We start from the raw sequence: 27,788 nt of genomic DNA, 5'->3' as shown, positions 1-27,788 counted from the left end.
TCACTAGGTTCCTTTATCGATTTATCAATAAATTAGCTTGGGATTAGACATTTTGCAAAAATCCTTATTTACTAGAAAAGAAGTCATAGTTCTCGATTATCCACAAACCTATGAAAGAACTTATTGAAAAAACTTAATTTGTGTAGACAGATAGGCATAGAGAACTTGTTTTATAGTGAACACGTTTTTGAGGGAAAGCAGTATCTACGGGCACTTTATGGTGAACTTTCTTTATAAACCGTTCATGGAATTGAAAAACGTGTTTCAATTTTCAATACCTTCAGGTTACTGAATCAAAATAAGGTTACTGTATTGTGAAAAATGTTTTGCAGTTTCGTGACGATTTTCAGTACGAATATCCGTAGCTGATCAAAACAAACATAGATATAATATAAAGAAAGACACACGCTATGCGTTTGTACATCGTACGAATACATCGTTGGTTCATCTTGTCGTTAACAGAATTCAACTATCCACCAAGTAGTAGTTGAAGAAACTGCATGGATATGGATAGGCCTCATACTTTGACTTTCGAAGTTGCATCTTTTCTACAACTCTTCCGATACGATTCAAATAACGAACTTCTCTTTAAATGAAAATCATCAGGAATCTCACTTCTTGTGAAAATGTTATCAATATAGATTCCTAAATTTACAGATGTGGCAAAACTGTTTTTTATAAGAAAATATTAATTTAACGGCCGTGTTTGAATATCATATCATAGTACGTAGTGATTGTCGCCCAATAACTCAAGAATTATTATCCGAGTTTGAAGTTCCAAAACTTGATTCTTTATGAATAATTTCACGTTGTAGAAAGTGATTTATGAAAGAGTTCATCTTTGTCGTTGTTCATAGTTCTCATGCCACACCTGGCTGTTTAAAAACTTTGGAAAGTTTTAAAAACTTCTTATATGTTACAGTAACGTAAATGCGGAAATGAACTGACACTAGTCTTCGACTAATCGTATAATCAAAAGAATGGGGATTCATAGAAGCGCTATGAATTTTCAATTTATAATCTAATGATTATAAGAAAGTCTCATCTTGTTATTGTTCATCGTGAACAATAATATGAGCGATAGAAATATTTCTTAAAGTACTTGGAATTATGAACTCTCCTTTTTATGACTGACATTTCGGAAAAGTTACTCATATTTTATATCAATTTATAATGGATAATCACTGTTCAAGTTTCTCTTCATAGATGCGGAATCGCCATAGAACACAAAAAAAGAAAAAAAAAACTTCCGTCTTTGCCCTCGGAAAATGAAAATGACGACGTAAAATTAATTAAAAACAACAAATTCTGAGATTCGGGCAATGAATCTGGTATCCCTGATGTGATATTGTGAATGTTGATTATCTTCGAAAGACGAGAGCGGAGATGAAGTATTTCAAATGTATGAGGTCACCAACCTTGGTTCCTCTCAGGTACGTTTCCAAATTCACACCTCACGGGGTACAGGAGCAAAATTCATTGAGTAGCAAAATTCATTGAGAAATCGTAATTTTTCAGGAACTACTATCAAAGGTCGACGAATGTGAAGTTTTTCACCTTAGGTTCCTTTGTATCAAAAATATTAAATATCTTATCAAAATACAGTGGTCAAATAAAAAGAATCTCACTAATTCAACTAGTTTTTCACTTCAACATGAGAACAATTCTTCAAAGAATGTCTGATCTGAGCTTCAAGAAGCATCAAAAGTTGTTGAGGTGTGTATAGTTTTCTGGTTTGGAACAGTGTCCCAAGCTTTTGAGAAGCAGCCTTCGCAATTCCTGCGACATGATTGTGACAAGATGGCAAAATGGCTTGAATATTAATATTTTTTGAGTTATCAACGAAAAACTAAATACCATGTTTTTAATCTTATTTTGTTTTGTTACCGATAGTTGTGAATTTGGATACAAGTTCCCTCAAATATTTTCTACAGATAGGACGATTCGGAAAACGTTCATTGAAAATCACTTCGGTCTCATGAACGTTACGCGTCGCACCGTAGATAAAAATTGCTTTAATTTTCTCTTCCAATGAACGAGAATGGACCATTTTAGAGATTGTTGACGTTGTACCTTTCTAATAGTAAAACCGAAAACTGAATGGGGATATTCTAACTGAACACTGATGTTCATTGTCGTACTGACATTTTTTGTCGTTTTTATAAACAAAAAATAGCTTAGCAAACCTTATCTGGTTGTTGGAATTGCCACATGGCAGATCATAAGAAATATTTCTAGAAATATCCATATTATTGTGTTCGTCTTCAAGAAATTATTGAATGTTCGGCCATTTCGTAGTAGGTAGCTTTGATATTGACTTGATATTCTCCCAGAAATAGATATTCCAGAAATATTCCATGAATATGCATTTAAGTTACATGCTATGAATATGCCATGGATATATATCGTCTGGGGAATATTCCCTGGAAGTGCTCCTGGCGAACCTTTGATACATTTTAAGAATATGCCTTAGGAATATTCTATTGACAATATTCCAGGAATAGAACCCAAGGAATATTCATGAAATATTCAGGATATTCATACTCTATTGGAGGAATAGAAAATAGGGAATCACCATAGAATATTCTTCAAATATGTTATATGTTATATATATATATATATATATATATATATATATATATATATATATATATATATATATATATATATATATATATATATATATATATATATATATATATATATATGAAATCTAGAAAGGTTAATGCAGTCAAGCTGCAGGAAAATAATTCCATGAAAATCAAAAAATAAATAGATAAGTACTTATCTGTATATATATATATATATATATATATATATATATATATATATATATATATGCACTGAAATATTTGACGTTTCTACCAATATGAAAAATCAAAAATCGAATTCGAGATTTTATTCAAAATATTCCTGAGTATTGTCATGTTACAAATATCAGAAATGTATTCAAATTAGGATGTTCCTACTCTCAAAAAAATGTATACTGAAAAATATACTAAAATAACAACTCTGTGAAATCATCAGCACTAATTAAAAAATAATAGATATATCATTTCATTGAACAAGAATTAATGTATTACATCAAGAAATGAGCGAGATATAGGTTTCCCACTTCAACAAATGGGTTCTCCAATGAATTTCACTTACTTGAAGTTATCCATACTTTGCTCACCAGAAAAGTTTTTCTGATACTTGTCCAACATCAACGTTATTATCACTATTTGAAAGTGGCACAATAATATCACTATTTGAAAGTGGCACAATAAAATTGGAATGAAAATCAAATAGATATTTTTCTCATAGTTTCCTCATGAACATTTACAACTTTTTATGACTTGCAAAGCAACTTGCATTCTCTTGTTGAAAAGTACTCTTTACGTTTTCTGTTTCTTGCCGCACCTTCTTGTGTCAGGTACCACTTCGTTTCCTTTTGGGCATATTGATACTTTCTTGAAAAAGAGTGATAAAAATTATGAAAACAAATGATATGAAAGAATGTGTCTTAGTAAGTACTTTTCTCTAATGAAGATACACAACTGTGATCGCTCTAGTTCAAACATGTACTTAGTCTGAAATGAGGTATTGTAGGTTAAGCACCATGACTTTATTATGGATACTATTTCATTTCTTACTTTTCTTGAAGACTGAATATGTAACTCTACTGTTTGAACATGCAAAAGCAAACTATTCGCTGTGCTCCAAATTGGACAGCCTGTAACTATAAATGGTACACTAACATGAGAGAATTATACTTTGACAATAACACCATGTAGATTTCAACGAAAAGCTGCCCAACGTTGTCTGTCGCGCGCTACACTTCAATTGACCAATGAGAAACGTTTAGTCCAATACTTCACTTTCCCATTTCTCTGTTGTCCGGATTTGTCGCTTTGTAATTGAATAGTTCTAGGTAAAAAAAGACAAATAGTATGAGAATAAACTGATTCATTGATGCAATTGGTTCATTTATTGGCCCATTCGAATTTTTTTGTCGTTTCCAAGAGTTGCAGTTGGAGCAATTCGTCAGAATCATCGCGTTGAGTTCGAAAAGTTAGGTTATGCATTCGATTAAAATCTTCAAATATTTTTGTTCTTAATAATATTGAATTATTTGAATACGCTATCATAAGATAATTGAAAATTTCAGTAATACATCGTATAGAATATTCCAAAATAGAGCGTGGAGATATATTCTTAGAATGAATCATATGGTATACTCGATCGACAATATTCTTAGAATATTCACGGGAGAATAATCCATTTATAGACATTCTATGAACATTCTTTCGGGAATGATCTTGCCATATTCATTCAAGCATATTTCTATCATTATTCTTAAGGCATGTATATATCCCAAGAATATTCTATGAATATTTGGAATATATATGTTCGTTCTATGACATAAAGGAAATATTTTATGAACATCTGGTGCTGTGTGAGCTGGTGTTGTGAAGTATTCGTCAGGAGCTCCAAAATGATGTGTCACAAGATCCCCCTTTCCATTTAATTTTTTTTCAAATGCGGCCAGTCGCCATCTTGAAAGTTTCATCTGTCAATTTTACTTCAAAATAAAGTACTCATGCATTAATTTCATTATCCCAGATTTAAATTTTTTGAGTTGACACGTTCAAAAAATAAAACGGGGGGAACATTGAAGAAATGTACTGTAGATCTCATCAGTGGTGTTAAGTTGAACTGCAAATGCATTGCTCGACTCGATTGTCTTTGTGCGTGCTGAAAATAACGAGGTCCTACTTTTTACGGTGCGATTATTAGCACGGGTTGAACGATGGGAAGTGAAAATCCATCGTCCGTTCTCCATCTGTATGTCCTTGTAGCTTTCACTGAAAGTCAACTAGTTGGGAACTAGAGTCTACATATAACGTATTTATGATTCAACACCAGACATTTTTGTTTCGACCCGTTTGTGCTAGACACAGGACGAATCCCGTCGATGGTCGATGTTGAAGCTTATCTTTGCATCCGACTCCCTAAGGCGGTCAGTTGCAAAGACAACCCTGGTTTATCTTTGATTGATTTGATATTTCTATCGAATCCATAGATGGCGTTTTTTTAAAAGGGGAATTTCCTTCCATCTATTGAAACAATTGTCAGAACTGAAATAGATGAAAGAGTTATTCAAAATAAAAATTTGTTAACATTTCGAAGTGATCGTTTTTCATGCAATTGAGTGTATGATTATATTCAGATTTAGTAACATGATAATTATATATCGGAAGCGAAACAAATTAGAAATATTCACAAATTTAGATTTAATATAGATTACTTCTGAGAATTCATGCTACTGGTAGCTGGGTTTTCCAGAGGTAGGAAAGAATGTGAGGTGATTGGCTGATTGTCTGAAGCATGATATATGGTGTGTTGACATGAGATGATAATATACCAAAAAATGTGGTAACGTAATGGTTTTCCAATTTTCATATCTTCATTCCTCAATATTAAAAAAGAGATGTATTCATCTATCAGAAAGTTCGAAAACGTGAGCATTGATTTCTTCATCATACTCTTTCTGTGGAATATGAGTTATGAAAATTTGAAAAAATTACAACTTGATGGTACCAATAAATGATTCATTTCAATAGTTCGGACTCCCATTGTCTAATATAATATAAATTGATTTGAACTACCGAAAAGAATATGTAAAAATTGAAAAAAAGATTAGCTGAAAAATTAACAATTATATTAAGCAAAAAAAACCGAAATTACAATGCATATAAATTACAATGAAATAAAATACAACAGCCAAAAAAATTCAAAAATGAAACTTTCAACGCTAGATAAAAATTGAAAAAAAATTATTAACAAGAAATGAAAATTAAAAATCAAAAGAGTCCAAACCAAGTTACTTCACGACGTTTCGATTGTTAGAATCCACAATCGTCTTCGGGTGATAACTATACTTATTCCTCCGTGACCTGACTATTTATGGGTCATTCGAGTGCTTTCACCTATCACCTCCTCCTTCTCACCGCTTCATCGGTTTTAGCAAAACCTGACCGTTTGGCGGGAGTTGGCCGTGTTCCGCTTGATGAGAAGTTTCCATATATCACGTATCTCTACGCTAGCTTGGCTAAACGCGTTGTTGAACGACATATATGCGGCTTCTTTGAACATTCTCCTTAACCAGTGTTCTTCCTTATAGATGATTTCAGCTTGAGCCCACTTGATGTTATGTTGATGAGTCCAAACGTGCTATTCCTGATTTGCTGGTTTCTCTTGCTGTATGTGTTCCTTATGCTCGGCAATGCTAACTTTCAATGGCCTCTTAGTATGATTCTCCGCTCTCGCAAGGTATCTAGTAGATGCAATTCTTGGAATCGCAGTCCCCGTTTGGTAGCCTAGTTTTTGTGAGGCTACTATGGATAATGTCCCCATATCTGAAGCAGTTTCTGATGTTATACTTGGACCCAATCCTTCTTATCCTTTCCGAAAATCCTCTGATGTAGGGAAGTACAAGTACTGGTTGTGGCGGCTTCTCTTCCTTATGGAGATCTTGCTGTCGTCTAACTGAAGCTTGTTTCACCATCACTTTGGACTAACCATTTCGTTGAAGGATCATTTTTGATGATGCCTAGTTCCTTTTTGAGACCGTCTTTTGTATTACAGAGCCCGAAAGCACGGTCTAGTGAGGTCTTGATGATTCCTCTTTTAGTCGATTGATGATGATTAGGCTCCTGGTTCAGATACTGTCATGTGTAAATGTGTTTTCGATACTCAGATATTTCCCATTTCGTGTCGGTCCTCTTCACCAATACGTCTAAGAATGGCAATTCGTGGTGGACTTCCTTCTCCATTGTGGAAGTGATGGAAGGACTGACGTTGTTGATGTGCTTCAGGAAGGTGTCTAGTTCTACATTCTCATGGTTCTATACTATGAAGGTGTCGTCCAAGTATCTCAACCAGACTCGAGGCTTCTTGTGAGCTTCTTCAATGGCCAGAGTTTCAAACCACTCTATATATATATATATATATATATATATATATATATATATATATATATATATATATATATATATATATATATATATATATCCTCTCCGGAATGTATAGATGGGGTCAAAATATCACCAGTACTTCATATAACTTTTTTTCCTAAAATCCTTCGTTACCAAGTAACGGGCTCTCGAAGTTACAAAATGAAAAATGTTTTTCTTTAATAACTTTTCAAGTGAATATTCAAAATCATCCAAATTTTGGTAATTGACTGAACAAATGAATTCCTTCGATGAGCTTTCATGCAGGAGTCAGTTGTTTTGCTACAAAGTCAGGAACGGACTACCCCCGATGGTCCACACCCCAAAACTTTGAAATGACAGATATTTTTCAACAAATTAAGGTTACTTGGACAATTTTATGAATAAAAGTACTCGTGTGGAAAGTCGATCGGAGCAACGAGTCTAGATAAAAATGTAGTTTCACTCGACGACATCAAACCCGCTCGTCCACCATTATTTGAAATGAATAATTATCAAAGCAGAAATAATAATGATAACGTTAATTCAACAACATTTATCCTGAGATGTCTACCATTATTCGAAAATATTAGTTTTTAAGGAAAATGGAAATGATAGGTAAAATGTTCATAACGAATTTTTATAATGCAAACACGTTTAACTAACGAATCTCAAGAGCCTCAAGAGCAAACAGAAATGAAAAATCCGCTACAGAAACTGCTCGATTTGACCACCTTCTCTCTCTATACATTTTCTTAGTCTGCGAAGACACCCTCTCTGTACTTGAAATAGCATTCCAGGGTCGTTTCGTATGGCTTCACAATGTAATGTTATTCTATTCAACAATGCATCTCTTGTGTGAATAGGTGTAGCGTAAACAAGGCTTTTTAGATGCCCCCACAGAAAGAAATCCAATGGATTTAAATCCGGAGACCGCGATGGCCATGAATATGGCCCACCTCTACCAATCCATCTATTGTGGAAAATATGGTTCAGATGGTCACGCACAATCAAACTAAAATGAGGAGGAGCGCCATCATGCATAAACCACATATCTCTTCGGGTTTGCAATGGAACATGTTCCAAAAGTCCATTCAAATCGTTCTGAATGAACTCCAAATAACGTTTTCCATTCAATCGGTCCTGTAGAACGAATGGTCCTATAAGATGGTTTCCTATGATACCAGCCCAAACATTCACGTTGAATTTCCGTTGGTGTTTGGTTTGCAATATCCCATGGGGATTTTCTTCGGCCCATATATGGAGATTATGAGAGTTGATAACTCCATCTCTACTGAAACCTGCTTCATCAGTGAATAAAACTCGATTAATAGAAGTCATATCCTCTCTTTGCCTATCCATGAACCAATTGGCATATTTCAGTCGTGCTGGAAAATCTTGAGGTGTCATGGCATGTACCTTCTGGATGTGAAATGGGTGGAGCAGTTGTTCCCTAATTATTCTATGAATAGTGGACTTGGATGTATGGAACTGTTCTGATAGATTTCTGATGCTCATTGAAGGATCATCAGCGACGGCTTCCAAAATATTTTCCTCCAATACAACGGTACGTACAGTCCTAGGAGCGCCCTCACCACCTCGTTTTGGCAAAACTGTACCTACAATAATATCGAAATAAAACAACGTGCTCAAATTAGTTATCAATTATTACATACCTGTCTCCCTCAAGCTGCGATCGACACGCTCGAATGTTTCTCTTGACGGTACCGTTCGATTGGGAAAATGCTCGGAATTCAGACGACGAGCTTCTGCAGCATTACAAAATGCTCGTCCATAAAATACATGCATATCTGCATATTCATTGAATGTAAACTGTTCGGCCATATCAAAAAAAATCAAAATATCCTATAGAATATTGACAATACAATGATAGTCATATGACAACGCACCACTCAACAAAACAAAATCGCATTCCAGTTTCTCATTTTTTGTCAACATCTGTGAAAGAAATGGAACATAATTATTCCCTGGATATTTTTCACCTGATCATGTGCAGCCGTTTTTGTAGTTCATTCGTTTGCTTTTTATTAGTATAGTAAATATTTTTTCCAATGTGCGTTTTTTTAGCTAAATTTAGATTCGTGTTAAAGAATTTCTCCCATAAAATTATAATTATAAGTGAAACTCCTCAACAGTTTAGCTGTGAAGAAGAATTTGAAACATTCGAATGTTGAGTTTCATGAGATTCAGATAACTGATCAACACGAAACGTGATTATTCCACACGTATTATGTACATACAAAATATGGAATGAATTCGATATTTCATAGTAGAGTAGCTTGTTAGTTTAAAAACACCACGAATCTACAGAACTTGATATTTCTTTTGAAAAAATATCTGCTATCACAATTGTGACTTAAACTTCCATATAGGTACTGTACTTTTTGTTTACGACTTCATTCTAGCATACTTTGTATTATTCCTGTTATAAATGTTGTTGAATTAACGTTATCATTATTATTTCTGCTTTGATAATTATTCATTTCAAATAATGGTGGACGAGCGGGTTTGATGTCGTCGAGTGAAACTACATTTTTATCAAGACTCGTTGCTCCGATCGACTTTCCACACGAGTACTTTTATTCATAAAATTGTTCAAGTAACCTTATTTTGTTGAAAAACATTGAAAAATATCTGTCATTTCAAAGTTTTGGGGTGTGGACCATCGGGGGTAGTCCGTTCCTGACTTTGTAGCAAAACAACTGACTCCTGCATGAAAGCTCATCGACGGAATTCATTTGTTTAGTCAATTACCAAAATTTGGATGATTTTGAATATTCACTTGAAAAGTTATCAAAGAAAAACATTTTTCATTTTGTAACTTCGAGGGCCCGTAACTTGGTTACGAAGACTTTTAGGAAAAAAAGTTATATGAAGTACTGGTGATATTTTGACCCCATCTATACATTCCCGAGAGGAAAAGAGGAAGTCCAGGGACACCCTGTATATATATATATATATATATATATATATATATATATATATATATATATATATATATATATATATATATATATATATATATATATATATATATATATCTATAGTGTAGTGATGCTTCATCATCAAGCAACATTACATGTTTATGATAGAGAATTCAGCATGTTAACTTCAACTGGAATTTCAGGAGCTATTGGGATTATAATGCTGCCGCTTCTTCCAAGATATTTGTTGCAGCTACCTCTTACAACCATTGGATATCTCGAAGTATCCATTCAGTGAATATACATGGGTTCTACTTCAAAATTCGATACATTTTTTGCACTGACATTTCAGACGGCAAACTGACATTTTCAAAATGCAGTTATAAAAATCCCACTATGGAATGTATTTTTCATCCATTGTTTGCTCCTGTCACAGAAAAAATAAGACCCAAAAAATCCAGCAAACAATTGATAAACATTCAATTTTGAGGTAAACTTGTTTATAAACATGAGAAACCTATTGAAACTATATATACCTTTCTCTTGGTAAGAAACAACATGAAAATAGTTTTTACCGAGAGTGTTTGTCGTTTGGAAATGTTATGTTTACAAATCGCGGCAAGTGAAAGGGATTACTAACCTCACTTTTGTAAGTGTCACACATTTCACAATTTGTTGAATAAATATTAAAATCAATCAATTGATTGTAGAGTTCCTGATGGAGAGCCAATACAGACTCGAAAGTTAGAACAGAAAAAAGGGTTCACTTATTTTACCATCCCCTTATTGACAGTATACCCGAAAATTTCAAATGATTCTTCTTTAACTGGACAGTCGTCGAACCTTCACACACCTCTAATATATATATATATATATATATATATATAAATATATATATATACAGTGTATATATACGTATACAGTGTCACACATAAAGTCCGCATCAAATGGGATTTTTTTTTGTTCATCTCGTCAAGCAACTTTTGACATCTCCATTAGGTTGTGCTTTAAAAATGATGCTTAATGACATGCATATGACCGATCAAGTGATTTTTCTTTCCTGTCAAAGTTGACATTTTTTCCAAAAAATGTTCAGAAAAGCAGTTATTGCTCGAAATTTCGAAAATCGGTAGGGAGAAAGATCATTGTTTTTTCATTTTTCACCCATATACCAATTTTTAGCTAGTACAAATTTAGTTTTTTTACAGTTATTCGAAAATTTGACATTTGCCGATTTCTCAAATTTAGCCAAAACTCAACAAAGTCAGTGCTTTATGCCTAACTCATCTTTCCAACGCATTTTTATTACCAATTGCAATTCTAAATAATAATAATAATAATAATAATAATAATACGGCACTCTTACGGCACTCTTACGGTATTGACGAGACACCGGTGTTGCCCTACGCTCCGGGGGATATTGAATCCGTTGTGGGGAACGAGAAGTGCCGAATTTATTGGAACTATTCGTTCCCCACCCTCAGGCTCATACAAGCTAATAAGCCTGATGTAGTCCTTCTCGACCACCAGACCAAAACGATATTTGTCGTGGAGTTTTCAGCTCCTGGCGAGACGAATATCGTCAGAAAAGAGGAGGAAAAACGGATAAAATATCGAGATTTTCTCTTCGAACTCCGCAGACTCTATCCAGATCACTCTGTCAAGATGGTCGTTCTGATTATTGGAGTCCTTGGTGGAATGATGTCTTCTCTACTCTCGAATCTCAAAATCATACCGGCTTGCCGCACTAAGGCAGAAATCTTAGCCGCACAGATGCAGAAGGCTGTCATTCTTGGCTCACTGCGTTTGCTCAGGGCACATGATTCTCGGACCCAATGATCACTTACCCCACGGTGTGGGGAGTGGTCATTGGTTGATTATGCTGGCGCGCCCTCCCGAATGTATCGGGGCTTCGGGGGATAGGGCCTGACCAGCGCACACTACGGTGAAAAAAAAAAAAAATAATAATGACTTTATTCATAAAAAAGAATAATTATAATCATACAAACAAATAATAGCTATGTTGAATGAAGTAAAATGGCAATAAGTGCAGAAGCACTTGTTTCGCCTAAAAAAGAAAACTTAAGACATACACACACAAATACATACAGACACTTCTTTTAAAATAATGTTAGGGCTATAAAATGACCAAATTGTAAACCTAGAAGGTGAACGATCAGAAGGGTGATATTTTTCAATTCATAATAGGTACTGTTGTAAAAAATTCAAAAAAATAATAACGCGCATTATACATTATATTATAAAACTGCTTTATACTTAAATGAATTGATGTTAATGATGTACATGCAAACATATGCATCATATGGGTTCAGGTATATAACAAACATAACACACAAATTTCAAATATTTTTTTTGTCAACAAGTTCAGCAAAAAAATTTCTTGGTTGAGATAATAAGAATAATCTTAATTTTTTCTTGAACAAATGAATAATTGTGATACTGCGCATTTCGTCGGGAATAGTATTGAACAGCTTAGGAGCAAGGTAATTGTATGAATGCTGGAAAATTGATTTTTGCGTTTGTGGAATAACGTGGTTATTTTTTTTACGGGTGTTGTATAAGTGAGTCGGAAGAGTGAAACATATGTTCTTGTAATAAGCTATGACAATATTATAGTAAAACAGTTGGCGGATATCGAAAACTTTAGCTTCGGAATACAATGATTCTGTTGAATAATGTGGTGTTTTTGATAGTATCCATTTCAGGAACCTGTTTTGGAGCACCTCAAGTGGACGAAGGTGTATATGGAATGTTCCACCCCAGCAAGCGATTCCATAGCTCAGATGACTCGCCACGAGTGCGTGATATAGAATTTTGAGATCAGAGTATGTCAGTATTTTCAACAAATATTTGAATTTGTATAGTATACAACGTAACTTATTACAGATATTATATTGAATATGTGCCTTCCACTTGAGATGTGAATCAATTATCACACCTAGATATTCCACTTTTGATTCGGGAAGTATTACATGTTGTTCAATCTTCAATTGTGAAAAAGAAGGATTACTGAAATTATTGCAACTGAAGGGTAGATAATGAATTTTATCGAAATTTACTGTCAACAATCGATGTTCAAGCCAATTTTTTATTGATCCGAGATAAGTTTCAACACAACTTTTCAGTTCCTCCCAGCCATTCGCCTTGTAGAAAATAGCCGTATCGTCTGCAAAACCTAATATTTTACCTTTGTTTTCGATAGAGTACAGTCCATTCACATATATGTTGAAAAGGATTGGTCCTAAAACCGTGCCTTGGGAAACCCCAATAACAGTTTTTCGCGTGTCACTCGCGTCATCAATTCTCACATACTGGAATCTATCAGTGAGGTAACTTCTGAACAAATTCAAAGTTTTGCCTCTTATACCAATATCCTCCAAGGATTTCAATAGAACGTCATAGTCAACTGTGTCGAATGCCTTCGACAAGTCGATGAATACGCATAAGCATGGTTTATTTTCATTAAGAGCTGATGATATATCTGTGATGAGAGCTATGATTGCGTCCTGAGTGGATACTTTTTCGCGAAACCCAAACTGACGATTAGATATTATGTTATATTTCGAGACGTACGATGTTAACCTTTTTTTAAGGATTTTTTCAAAAACTTTGTTCAGGTGTATAGTAAGGGAAATGGGTCTGTAATTTGTAACCACTGTCTCATCGCCGTTCTTGAATAAAGGAATAACTATTGTTTTTTTTAGTGCTGTTGGCCAGAAACCTGTATCCATACACCTATTGAAAATGAATGCCCAAGGGTCCTCGATATACAAGGAAATGGATTTCAACGTTTCAGTGGATTTTTTTGGCTTTACATCTTTGATAACCTCTTTGATCTCATTTCTGTTGGTAGGAAGAAGTACAAAAGAATTTGGTACAGTTTTAGGGAAATATAGGAAATTTGGGTTTTTTTTTATCTTATCTGCCATTTTTTTTCCTAAGGTGGAATATATAAAGTTGAATTCATTGGCGATTGCATGTTTATCTGTTACAGTACCATCCTCTTCAGTTTTTATTTGAGTAATGGGGCGTTTCGTTTTATGTGTGTTGCTTACTTCTTTTACAACTTCCCATAAGCATTTAGAGTCTGTCGAGTTCATTTTAATTTTTTTCTGATAATAGTCATACTTTGCTCTTCTTATTGAATTTGTTAGTTTATTCTGATATACTCTAAGATCATTCCTCAACTGCATATTCATCGGATTCGAACGTACGCGTTTGAAAAGTTCATTTTTTGTATTAACTGATTTCACTAAACCATTTGTAATCCATGGCGCTATCTTTGTGTTTTTTCTTTTAGGTCTTATTTGAACTGTACATAGCTCTATGGCATTATTGATGATATTGAGGAAACTGTTCATAGCATAATCTGCTGAGGGAGCATTAAAGACAACCTCCCATGATATGTTTTCCATATTTTTTCTTAACTCGGATTGTTTAATGTGCGTCATCGTCTTTTGCGTGATTTTTTTATTGCATTGAGGAGTATCGAATATCATTTGAATCGCAGTTGAAAAATGATCGGTGATATCAGTTCGAATTACCATAGCAAAAACTCTTTAAAGCAGTAGGGGAACTGCTCCTTGCATTCGAGTCGGGTTATTAATAGCGGAAACATAGCCAAACTCACTCAGGATATTCAAACATTCATCAGTCACATCGTTATTTCTCAAAATATCAATGTTGATGTCGCCTAAAAATATGAAATAGGAAGCTGTATCAGAAGAACAAGTTTGTAAATATGTATATAAGTCCCTACTGAAGTCGTAAGGGTTGTAGATGGGGGTCGATAAATTGCAAATAAATATATATAAGTATTTCCGAATTCAACTTTCAACTCGATAGCTTTAATATGGTTTATCTTTACTATTTTATGGTAATAATTGAGGTGGGATCGAATATAAATCACTACTCCGTCATTTTGGTTTAAATCATCTTCGCTATATAGCATATCATATCCTGGAATGCCATACAGTTCGGGATTTTTCAACACCCATGTTTCTGTTAAAGCCACACAATCTATATCAGAATTCAAACCGCTGAGGAAAACTTTAAATTCATCGAGATTCTTATTTAGGCTGCGAATATTGTTATGAAGTATTTTGAAATTGCATGAATTTTTGTTGACGTCCAAAATATTCTCACATTCATTGTAGTTTTGAAGGGTGAAAGTTTCGATCATATCTACATTGAAATCACGGATGTATTGATCCATTGAGGAAAGGAAAGAGCTGAGGTAAATTCATTAACTAAAAGATTATGATTACACAGATAACCTGCGATTAAAAATGCAACCTATCGATCATGAACTTAAAAAAATGGAATGATTGTATTCACTGTAGAAGAGCTATCGTGGATAATTAATTGATGAGTCAGAAGAAAAAATCTGCATCGATAATTGAAAGTTATTCTTTTTTTTTGTGAGTTTGATCGTAATCTAATGGTTTTGTCAGCTTTCAGAATTTTCTTTGTGTTACCGCTAGATTTTGGAGTGTTGTTCAGTTGATTACTTGTTTTAGTGTCTTTGAAGTTTTTTGGTATTTGAATTTTATCTTCCAAGTGTAATAGCGGTGGCTGAGTTGGGATGGCTGGCGTGCTATTACACTTTCTCTCTGTTTCTTGCTCCGCTTCTTGTAATTCTTGTAGTGAGAATACCTTATCTTCTATAACTAAATTACTCCCTTTGATGAAGCACCTCTTGCCGTTGCGTCTCTCTTGGAGAAGATACTCCTTCAGTGAAAAAATTCTCTGCGCTGCTGATCAGTTAAATCGTGAGCTATAGAAAATTCGCTTCCTTAAAGTTTTTTACTATTTTTTATAATTTCAGTTTTTTTGATGTGAGACAAAAATTCAATTTTCACAGGAGGCTTCTCTTTTTTTCCAAGACAATAAAAGTTGTTCAAGTCTGATTCTTTCACTTCGACTTCCACCTGTTTACTGAGTTCACTGCAAATGAATTTAAATGTAATATTTTCGTTAGGTGTGGACCACCCAAATACAATAAAATTGTTTCGTTTTTCGTTCCGTTCTAATTTCTCCTATTTTCCTTTCAGGAACGAAATCTCGTCTTCGAGTTGTTGAACTCTAAACTTGAGATCCTCAATTTTGAGCAAAATTTTTGCCTCGCTCGCTTCAATGCTGTTCTTCAACTTTATTTTAGTTTTTCTAATTTCCTCTAAAATCAGTTGTGTTTTATCATCCATAATTTACGATTTGAAAATCCGAACGGTGAAATTGGGTATTCTGCTGGCTTTCGAATTATGGTGGGATAGTGCCCCAGCCGTAATCCTTATCATAAAATTTTCAGGACGGATCGTAAACAATGTGATTGCCCACAGTTTTTGAAGAAAATATGGTTTTATACTCACATTTAATATGAAGTTTGTATTCACATTCACTTCACCAAAGCTAATTCACTGTTTTGAAGAATTAATTTTTGTTCTGTTTGGAGTTAAATGCAGTAGGTTAAGAGAGAAGAATTAAACGTTGTTTCACTATTCCACCAATCTTCACCTTCCTACAACTTATTTCGCAAAAATTTAAAACACCAGAAAAAATTATGCCAAAAATGATGCAAAGTTGATACAGTTTTTAAAAACAGATAAATATTTCACTTTATTTCTACTTTTTGCGAAATAGCTTGATACATAAGCATAATTAAAAAACAATACCAATGAAAAGTCAATAATTTATTCTTTACTGCACTTTTCAAACAGTTAAACTTTGATTTACTAATTACGAAAATTTACAACGAAATTAAACTGAGGGTACTGTGGAAACAATTGAACTGAACTGAATGAGCAAAATATTTTATTGTCATATGACATTTGTTGAACAACTCAAAATAGTGTTTATCAGTTTTAGATTTGAAATAGTTTATTCGTTGCCTAGTGTGTTGTTAAAAATGCTGAATCTTCAAGAGAAAATTGAAATCGTTTTAATATGCGGCGAGAATACCGGTCACCGACAAGTAGCTGATATTTTCAATGCCAGACATCCTGCAAGAAATATTCATCAGTCAACAGTTAGTAGGATAATAGCTAAGTTTAAATCTACTGACTCGATTGAGAGTAATTTTATAAAATAACATCAGCCTTCTAGACATACTGAAGAAGTGGAATTTGAAATATGTTTGGATGTCGTAGAACATAAAAAAACAAGTATTCAAGATATTGAAGATAGAACAGATGTTAACCGAGAGAGTGTACGACGTCTTTTACACAAAAATAAATTTACGCCTTATAAACCGAAATTTATTAATACATTAAAAGAAAGGGACTTCGATATGCGCTTGTATTTTTCTTTTTGGTTTCAAGGGAAAAAAAAAAGAAAATTATCATTCTCCTTATCAAATTTTATGGACAGATGAAGCGACCTTCTCTTCAAATGGCGTTGTGAGCTCGCAAAACTGCAGGTGGTGGGCAAAAGAAAACCCACATTTCGTAATCGAATGTCGAGATCAATATTCGTTCAAGACGAACGTATGGTGTGGCATATTAAACGATCAAATCATAGGATCCTACTTTTTTAGACATAATTTGAATCCTGCGGACTACCTACACTTTGTGAATACCGAACTATCTGAAGTTTTGGATAATATGCCCCTTCAAGTAAGAAATGTTGTGTGGTATCAGTGTGATGGTGCACCTATTCATACTACAAGGGTGGTAAAAGAGCGTCTTTTGGAAATATTTAGGGGCAAAGTAATCAGTCGCAATATGGAACACTTTTGGCCGCCTAGATCTCCTGATATAACCTCACTAGATTTTTTCTTGTGGGGTTACTTAAAACAAAAGGTGTATAAGCAAAGACCTTTTCAAGATATAAACCATTCAGAGGCAGTTATTCGGGAATGTGTTGTAAGCACGAAACCCCGTAGTATAAAGAATGCAGTTAAAGATGTTTTAAAAAGGACAATTGATTGTATTGAACGTGGTGGAAGGCACACCGAAATGTGACTTTTTATTTTGTATTTCTATTGGTATTTACATGGTTTAGGCATATATTTCGATTTGATTTAGTGTTCTTGATTTGAATTATAACTTTATTTTAACAGATGTTTGTTAGAATTTTTTACAGTTTTTACGGTAATTAGTTAATCAAAGTTCAACTGTTTGAAAAGTGCAGTAAAGAATAAATCATTGACTTTTCATTGATATGGGTTTTTAATTATGCTTATGTATCGAGCTATTTCGCAAAAAGTAGAAATAAAGAGGAATATTTATCTGTTTTTAAAAACTTTATCAACTTTGCTTCATTATGACATAATTTTTTCTGGTATTTTAAATTTTTGCGGAATAAGTTGTATTTAGGATTGCAATTGGTAGGAAAAATGCGTTGGAAAGATGAGCTAGGTATGAAGCACTAACTTTGTTGAGGTTTGGCTAAATTTGAGAAATCGGCAAATGTCAAATTTTCGAAAAACTGTAAAAAAACTAAATTTGTACAAGAGAGCTAAAAATTGGTATGTGGGTGAAAAATGAAAAAAACAATCATCTTTTCTCTTTACCGATTTTCGAAATTTCGAGCAATAACTGCTTTTCTGAACATTTTTTGGAAAAAATGTCAAATTTGACAGGGAAGAAAAATCACTTGATCCGTCATATGCATGTCATTTGGCATCATTTCCAAAGCACAACCTGATGTTGATATCAAAAGTTGCTTGAAGAGATGAACAAAAAAAAATCCCATTTGATGCGGACTTTATGTGTGACACTGTATATATAAATAGATGAGTACTTTTTGATCATTCCCATATTGATTTCAATTTAAGAGCCACCGGTAGACAGCTGTTTCAGCCTATTGGGCATCGTCAGTACCGGGCAGGCGGTCCTCGATTGAAGACAAAATGAGAAAAACCAAGAAAGTACTTGATAAAAAAATAGCTGCGTTAACGCAAGCGAAACATAAGTGGAACCACCTATTGGTGTGACACTCAAGTCAACTTCCCAAATTTCTGCTACCGCAGTTGTCGGTTGATTGGTCAAACCACCAACACTGACATAAAAATTCGACAAGTTGACTTGGGTGTCACACCAATAGGTGGTTCCACTTATGTTTCGCTTGCGTTTACGCAGCTATTTTTTTTATCAAGTACTTTTTTGGTTTTTCTCATTTTGTCTTCAATCGAGGACCGCCTGCCCGGTACTGACGATGCCCAATAGGCTGAAACAGCTGTCTACCGGTGGCTCTTAAATTGAAATCAATATGGGAATGATCGAAAAGTACTTATCTATTTATTTTCTGAAGTCCCGAGTCTGGTTGAGATACGTGGACGACACCTTCATAAAATGAAACCATGGGAATGAAGAACTAGACATCTTCCTGAAGCACATCAACAACGTAAGTCCTAACATCACTTCCACAATGGAGAAGGGAGTCCACCACGAATTGCCATTCCTAGACGTCTTAGACGTATTGGTGAAGAGGACCGACACGGAATGGGAAATGTGAAATCTGTGTATCGAAAACCCACTCACGCAGAACAGTATCTCTACCAGAAATCGAACCACCATCAATCGACTGAGAGAGGAATCATCAAAACCCTACTAGACCGTGCTTTCGGGCTCTGTAATACAAAGGAAGGTTTCGAAAAGAGACTGGGTATCATCAAAATTGACCTTCAACGGAATGGTTACTCCAAAGTGATGGTGGAACAGGTTATAGCTGGAAGACAGCAAGAGCTCCACAAAAAAAAAGCCGCCATAACCAGTACTTGTACTTCCCTATAACAGAGGATTATCGGAAAGGATATGAAGGATTGGGTCCAAGTATAACATCAGAAACTGCTTCAGATATGGGGACATTATCCATAGTAGCCTCACAAAAACCAGGCCACCAAATACGGTCTGTGATTCCAAGAATTGCATTTACCGGATACTTTGCGAGAGCGGAAAATCATACATCGAATAAACTAAGAGGCCATTGAAAGTTCGCATTGCCGATCATAAGAAGCACACATATCGAGGAGAAACCAGCAAATCCCGTATAGCAGAGCACGTTTGGACTCATCTACATAACATCAAGTGGGATCAAGCTCAATTCATCCAAAAGGAACAACACTGGTTTAGGAGAAAATTCAAAGAAGCCACAAATATGTTGTCCAACAACGCTTTTAGCCAAGCTAGCGTAGGGCTAGCTTCCGCTAAAACCGATGAAGCAGAGAGGGGGAAAAAGGGAAGGTGAAAGCACTCGAATGACCTGTAAATAGTCAGATCTCGAAGAAATGAGTCCTATTGTCACCCGAAGACGATTGTGGATATTAACAATCGAAACGTCGTGAAGTAACTTGGTTCGGAATCATTTAATTTCAAATTTCCATTTCTTGTTAATATTCATCTCGTGTTGATAGTTTAATTTTTTAATTTTTTTGTTATTGTTTGTATTTTATTCAATTGTTATTTCAGTTTCTGTTTTGCTCAATATAATTGTTAGTTTTTCATCTAATCTTTTATAATTAATTATAATTTTTCACAGATTTTTTCGGTATTTCAAATCAATTTATATCATATTAGACAATGGAAGTCCGAACTAATGAAGCGCACCAAGAAACACTGTCAACTACCTTCAAACAAATAAATGGTTTTTCATATTCTTCAATATATGGAAATATTTTTTCCGCTGTTTCAGGTATACGTATACTCAGGCACCAACATATCAAGCAACTATGAGAAATATTATGTTACTCGACCAGTTCTGGTCTACAAAGGAAATGAATCTCGGTACACATTCAGCGTAGGTCTTGTCTCATACGACGGACAATATCGGTCTTTGTTAACGGATCCCATTGTGGCTGATGTTTATGGAGACATACATGAAATCAGCATCAATTGAGCAATTTTACTAGTTATGTATTTGTGATAATATTTTTCAATAAATGGTGAACAGTGATGAGTATTTGTTGATATGATAAAAAAAGCAATATTCTTAGTGTTCAACATGATCCGTAATCAGTATCGATTATTTTTTTCGACGCATAAACAAAATGAAATAGTCGCTTCCATTTCACATAATTCCTAAAACTTTGAGTATGAAAGAAATTTTTTCGAATTTATATTACCGTTTCCTTCTTCTGGAAATAATGTCTCATACAATGAGCTCAATTGATCGAAATGCGTGCAATCCCATGTTTTCCTATATTTCTTATAATTCAAAATGAAACTATGTGAACAGGTGCTTTGAATTTCAACAAATTATTTTACACTCAAGTCAAACCATTTGTTTTTCCCAATGCATGGGATCGACGACAAAGGCTTGCCAATTATCATATTATTTTCTAAACCCATATTAACCATTATATGCTTCTGTCTCCTGTATCTGTATTATCTGTCTGTTTCAATGCAATTGCTGTATCTGTTATGAACATTTCAAAACGGTTTTAAATAATTATTCTTGGTGTATATTTTGGTCCTTTGGACATTGTTGAAATTTCTTCTCTGTGAAACTCTACTTTGGTCAAGTCAATGATTCATTTGCTGAACTGGATATCTGGTTCGACTGATTCGTTTTGCATATGTTGTTGTTTCTGTATTAGTGCCCTAAGTTGAGTTCGGTACTTCCGGCATATAAAATTACTAAATTTAGACCTGATTTGGTCATAAAAATTGTAAAATTCTATCTGGTGGAGTTTATAAGTAGGTTCAGAGTGCAATTCCTTCAAATAGTATTGCCTTTTCTGCTGCTGGTGCTGTTAGTTTGAACCATATGTTCTGCGATGCTTGATGGAACTTCATTTTTAGTTTAAAGTATTATGGGGGTTGTCTAGCTGTACTTGCTTCTTTTAGTGAATTGATGGACGAAGCTGTTACTACGTGGAAGGAAATCATCATGAAAAATTAGCATTGGAACTTTCTATGTTTTTTACCATTTTTATCAGTTACAAATGAATAATTCATTCATTAAAGGTAGATACTAATTCTAATATGACCTCTTCAATAATTTTAATACTCATTTGGTCAAATTGGGAAGCTTTTCTTGAAATAAATTCATCAATAATTTCTCTTATTTCTTCAGAATCAGTAGTTTTCATTTCACCAGGTACAATGATAGTGAGAGAGGACATATTGAATAATTCACTCTTTAAAGGTACTAATTTTAATAAAACCTCATCGAAAATTTTATTACTCATATTGTCAAATTGGAAAGTGTTTTTTGAAATGAATTGATCAATAAATTATCTTATTTTTTGAGGATTGGTAGATTTCAGGTACATTGAACAAACAGTCAATTTCCTTATAAAACTATTTAATGAACACGGATCAAAATCTATGAAATATTCATTGAACTTTGCACATATTTGATGAGAATTCCTTATTTTATCTCCATTCATCAAAAAGTGATTTGATTTATCAGCATCAGTTCTTTCATCATATGGAATTTCGTCAATGGAATTCCAAATTGACTTGGGTGTGGGATTTATTTTCAAAATATTTTTTTAATCTCTCACACATTTTTTCAATAATTTATTGTAGTAACTACAGGTGTGTTGTTCCAATTCCTTGGCTAATTTATATTGATGTTATTTCGTATTATTAACTAGAAAAAAATTAAAAATTTATTTTGTCTTCCTGGAAATTAAAGAAAAAATGGGTCATATCTCCTCATATAAAGAAATTCAATATATTTTAGGTGGGATTATTTGCAACAATTCCATCGCTGCAATCATAACTAATCTGTGGTTATATGTCTTGTTGCGTTATAAATTCTTATAATTATAATTTTGGTCTAAACGATGATATTTCGCCTTTATCTTCGATGAGTAACAAATTTATTTATATGGTCACTTCTAACAAAAAACTATATGTTACTGTGGTGATTGGTTAAGAATGACCACTCGGCTAGCCTAGCGGTTTTGTAGGGGGTGGATAAGGTAAATGAATCCACCACTAGGGTGATGTTTTGAAATTAACCTGATTTATTGATTTATAAATTGATACACAACAATAAGCATGGAAAGGCCTTCTGAATCTAATTAAAAACAAATAAGAGCTTGTGTGATCACACCTCATCTACAATGGCAGCTACCCCAGTTGTATATGAAATATTGTTATAAATATGAAACATATGAACAATATGAAACCGACAATTACTAATTCGGTGAGATGGCTGTCTGCGAAGCGGATATCACTATTATGTACACTATAATCTATGCATAGCATGCATGAAGCGTTCGGTGTGATCAAGCTAACTGGAAATCCTTCGATGATGACTATTACTGGTTGTTATTCAGCTGTTGACTGTCGCGTAAGCAACAAGGAAGGTTGCAGCATGCAGGAATTGGAAAATATGATAACTCACCCCAGGCGTTACCTAGCACTTATCTTGTTATAACTTATTCCTGTAATATGGAGGGCTGCTAAACTGCTTTATACCATGCAGTGTAGAAAGCAGGGGTGACTTCGGAATGAAGTTGGCCTGGAACCTTAGATCCGACAATCTGTCGATGATGTCGCAAGAAAACACTAAATCTTGCGCCTTGAATTGTCTGCTCTGTTTGAAACTCGAAATGTTTTTCGTAATTGATAAAAACCACAAATTCCACCATAAAATACAGAGAAGACGTGTTGCTCCCATGCACAACCATTACTGACTGCCCCTCCTCTCCTTTTTTTCTTTCCTGTCCCCTTTTTATGCTTCTCACAATACACTGGAGTTACCTACATCTATTCCTCTGTTCTATATGTTCTAAAATTCGCGGAAAATTCAATAACAACAGTTGCGACCGTTAACGGTTGCGTAACGTCACTTGTGATACGTTTAAATAACTAAATTCAAATATTGCCGCCCGGAACTTGAATTGACCAGCTCAGTCATCTACAATCAGTGACATCCAATACCTACTGAGCAGCTGACAAGAATTTGACAAACGACACATATAAAGTTTACAATTCACTAATTAATTCTATATCTGATTCTGTACAATGAATATTCGTTAGGTAAGTAACAAGTTATACTACTACATAATATTAAATCACTATATTTCTCTGACCCATTTTTTTGAATGTTATTTCCAGGTACTATTGGATCAGTGACTAATCGATCACAAAGAATGTAAACAAATTACAGAAATCGGATCAATTTTCAAAAATTATTTCTACGAGCATTCAAATGGATACATATTTACTGGAATTACCGATATAATATAGGCATCGTACCATCGGCATTTATTTCTGCTATGTTTGGTATGCAACCCATTATACATCTCCCCGATGAACTGGTTGTCTATTTGAAAGGTAAAGAGTACCCATGAATTATTCCTTCAAATGTTTGTTACGTGGCAATACTTTGGCACGTAACAGTCTGCTAAGGGAAAAATCATATTTTCACAAACATGTTTTACCCAAAATTTTCCCTGTTCCTCTCAGTTATAGTAAAATAAATGTCAATACCTATACACTTATAGATGATGCTTTGACAGTCACTTTGATTGATGTAAAGTTGGGAAACGAATTCAATCTACAAAGACCTCAACAATCACTTAGCATTCAATAGACCAACAATCGTGTCAAAGAACAAGATTATTCCAGAGTTTTTAGTTTTACAATCAGGTCAGAAGAAAATAGTGCAGAATTTCAAGTAAGATATTCGAAAACAATGAAAGGCTTATCACTTCCTATACAATCTCTGTGAATAGGTGAGATTCTCAAAAAATATCATTATGTAGATGAGAATGTTGCGCCAGCAAGTGAAACATTACTGGGTTAGGTGATACATGGAAATGTTTGCTCCAAAACAGAGACACCGTTAAAAACAAGGACTTGCTTGTTATACTCATGAAAAACAGAGGAAAGATTTGAACAAACCTCACGAACTGGTGGAATAACTATAAAACTATACTCCTATGGAGAAATGAAAATTTAGTTCTCCCAGAAAGCGGAAAGAATAAGTTGACATGCACGAAATTAAAAATGGATAAATTCTTCGAGTATATAACACATACTATGAAAAGATGGATTACTTTCTGAAGAAAAATATATATTCATAAACTTATGAAAGAAAAAGGTCAAATTCAATATCCAAAGATTTGGAATCTACAAAATTTTGGTTTACTTAACCCAAATAAATCGAATAGATCCAGAATTGTGTTCAATGCATTTTCAAAATCAAATGACATTGTTTTTTTTTTAAGGAAAAAACACCATCACTACAGGAAAATCCTTAAGGCGCTTCGAACGCAGTGCCTGTGCGGAAGTAATTAATTTGGAAAAACTTTCTCAGGAAGTTTATTCCATATGAACGCAGTCCTCCAAATGAAAGAGTTGTCAAACAGTAATGTTTATACAATTCTGATAAATTTCAGGATTGAGGAATACGCTTTCACTAGTGATATTAAAGAAATGTTTTCACAAGTGGAAATTTGCCATGAAGACTGTCCAGCCCAAAGGTTTCTATAGCATGAACTTATCAGAGATGGGGAACCCGATAAACATGAAATCAAAGTAGTCTCCTTTGGATCATGAAATGACCAATGCCTAGCATAGGAAGCAAAGAATTGAAATGCTCTAAATTTCAGCAAGAAATTTGTAACAGCAACGGAAGAAATCATTGAGATTTCCAACCCACCAGTTGGGCTACCTATCGAGCCCGTCCCCAGGTGGCGGATAGGGGTACGGCCAGGGGACTGCAAGCCCTGTCCGATAAGCCAATGTAGCCTTACGGACGGGGTCGCCGGATTCCTGGTCAGTGGCAGGAATAAGTAGGGTGAGGGGAACTAAGACTCCTCAAAAGCCTTTGCAAAACATGCCATCGTGGATCAGCCTACCCAAGCTAAAGTAGGCAAAACCTCATTGTAATCAGCCTACCTCTGGTAATGCGGGGCTCTGCCAAAGGTGACCATCTCTTTCCTTGCTACTCAGGGGAACATAGATGAATGAAATAAACACAAAAACAGAAACAACAAAAACATAAACCAATCCCGAAACTGCACAGAAGTTCTCACCTCAATCTGAGGTGGTGTCTGGAGATGAACAGAAATGTCCACATCAATCTGCCGCTTGGAATGAGGCTGGACATAGCAGATCATCTTGTGATGTGATACAAAGGCCAAGTCGTAAGCGTATTTGTGGCGCCAAGGCCTAAAGGAGAAAGAGAGCAAAGAAGGCAGGAGTGGCACCAACTATAAGTGCACCATCCTCTCTCTCCACTCCAATTCCAACAGCAAGGGCACCAGCAGCTCCGCTTTGAATAAAAGCAGGAAAACTCTGTCACTTGTGCACCTCCACGGAGGATGCTCTGAGAAGGTTAGGAAGCCGCGCAACGACAGTAATGTCGCTGCACCTTCGCGGAGGCCACCATGAGAAACATCAAGGTTACCAAAAAGAATGTGTGTTTGGCGAGTCTTCGCCTACACCTGCCAATATTAAGCAGATGTTTCCTAGTGTCCTGGAAAGGACAGGGTGGACCATGACCTAGGAGGACAACTCCTCGGGAGGATGTAAAATGGGTCACATGTGGCATAAGTGCTGTAGGTCTACACTCATCCTCCCTACTCTACAGATACAGATACAGATGGATAATAACTTAGGTAATGCGGATTCTAATGAAAAGGGAAAGAAACCCATTGATAATATTATATATGTTCATTAAAACGGTGGATTTACCATATGTAATTGGATCTCTGATCCAACTGAAGTTCTCAATCATATCAATTACGAGTTGGGACTGTTTGGAGAAACTTTTGATCCAATTCCGAAAATGTAACTAAAAGACTTCTAGGTGTTTTTTGGAAACCATATAGTGATACATTCACATTTCAAACTAAATTTCATGAAAGTTACAATGCAATTTTGGAATTGGAACGCCGACCAACTGAGCGAAAAATATTTAAATAGGTCATGTTGATTCTTGACCTTCCAGGTATTTGTTTGATTTCATAAATCAGAGCAAAATTCTTCTTTAAGATATTTGGAAAATTAAACTTGGGTGGGACAATGGAATTACAGATATTTTTAGTGGAAAATGGCAACTTCGGTTTTCCACCAAAACAAATATTCAATTCAAGTAGCTTCTGTCAATGCAAAAGTAAGAGTTTCTCCCATGAAACAACCTGTTTCGATACCCAGGTTGCAAATGAATGCAGCATCTTTTAGCTACTAATACAAATCAACTTCAATATAAATTAAGCTAGGAATTGAAACAGCTATATTCTTTTGTTATTCTTGAAATAACTTTATTTTCTAACTGAACGTCGACTATTCTGATTCAGTTGTCTTTCCCAGGATACAAATTCAAAAATCTGCCTTTGAATAACTGATTTCTTGGATCATTGGGGTCAACTACGAAAAAAAATTGACAGTTTAACGGGGCTCTAACGTTTTAACGTGCGATTTTTCAATGTGTACAGGGTGTTGTTTCAAAATACGTCATTTAGGAAACATGTCAGTTTAACGAAAGTGTAGCGTTTCATCGTGCGATCCTAATGAAAAACGTATTTATATTCAAATGTGTTGTGGAGTTGACGTTCGGAAATAGGGGTATGAGGAGAGCAGAGTATACAGCAATGACATTTCAAAATATGTTGTGTCACATGCGTTTACACTGTTTTTTGTTTTTATATCGGGGTACTAACCTTTTAACATGCGATCCCTCAATGTGTCTCAAAATACATTATGTAAGGAGGCACATTGTTACAGCTAATTATTGATAATTCAATTATCTGCTTTACATTTATTTGCGACCGCCAGCTTTTGGCCGGAGAGCACAATGGTTTCGTTAAAAGATTATTTTGATCAAATTCAAATTAACATTGACGTGGGCGCCACCCACTTTGGTGAATCACAAGTAGCAACCATTTATAAAGCTGGGAAATGAAATGGGAATAATTGATAGGAACGTATTTTTGTGGAAT

General features: G+C 34.7%; 1 protein-coding gene across 3 annotated transcripts in view; it reads left to right on the top strand.

The window, feature by feature from the left end:
* The window catches only part of LOC111516249 (uncharacterized), a 136,066-nt gene extending 115,233 nt beyond the window's left edge, over positions 1-20,833 (top strand). For 2 of the 3 annotated variants that reach the window (XM_074178431.1, XM_074178429.1), the window contains exon 5: positions 20,573-20,833. In XM_074178431.1, coding sequence (XP_074034532.1) covers positions 20,573-20,776 — 204 coding nt within the window. In that variant the 3' untranslated portion in view covers positions 20,777-20,833. Of the gene's footprint in view, positions 1-12,648; positions 12,769-20,572 lie in introns of all 3 variants that reach the window. The other variant, XM_074178430.1, reaches the window with a different exon arrangement.
* Positions 20,834-27,788: the final 6,955 nt, after the last annotated feature.

Source organism: Leptinotarsa decemlineata, unplaced genomic scaffold, assembly GCF_025532065.1.
Source record: "Leptinotarsa decemlineata unplaced genomic scaffold, Ldec_3_MD MMD2_tig00003798_RagTag_RagTag, whole genome shotgun sequence".
Classification (NCBI taxonomy): domain Eukaryota; kingdom Metazoa; phylum Arthropoda; class Insecta; order Coleoptera; family Chrysomelidae; genus Leptinotarsa; species Leptinotarsa decemlineata.
This window is presented reverse-complemented; position numbering and strand designations above follow the sequence as displayed.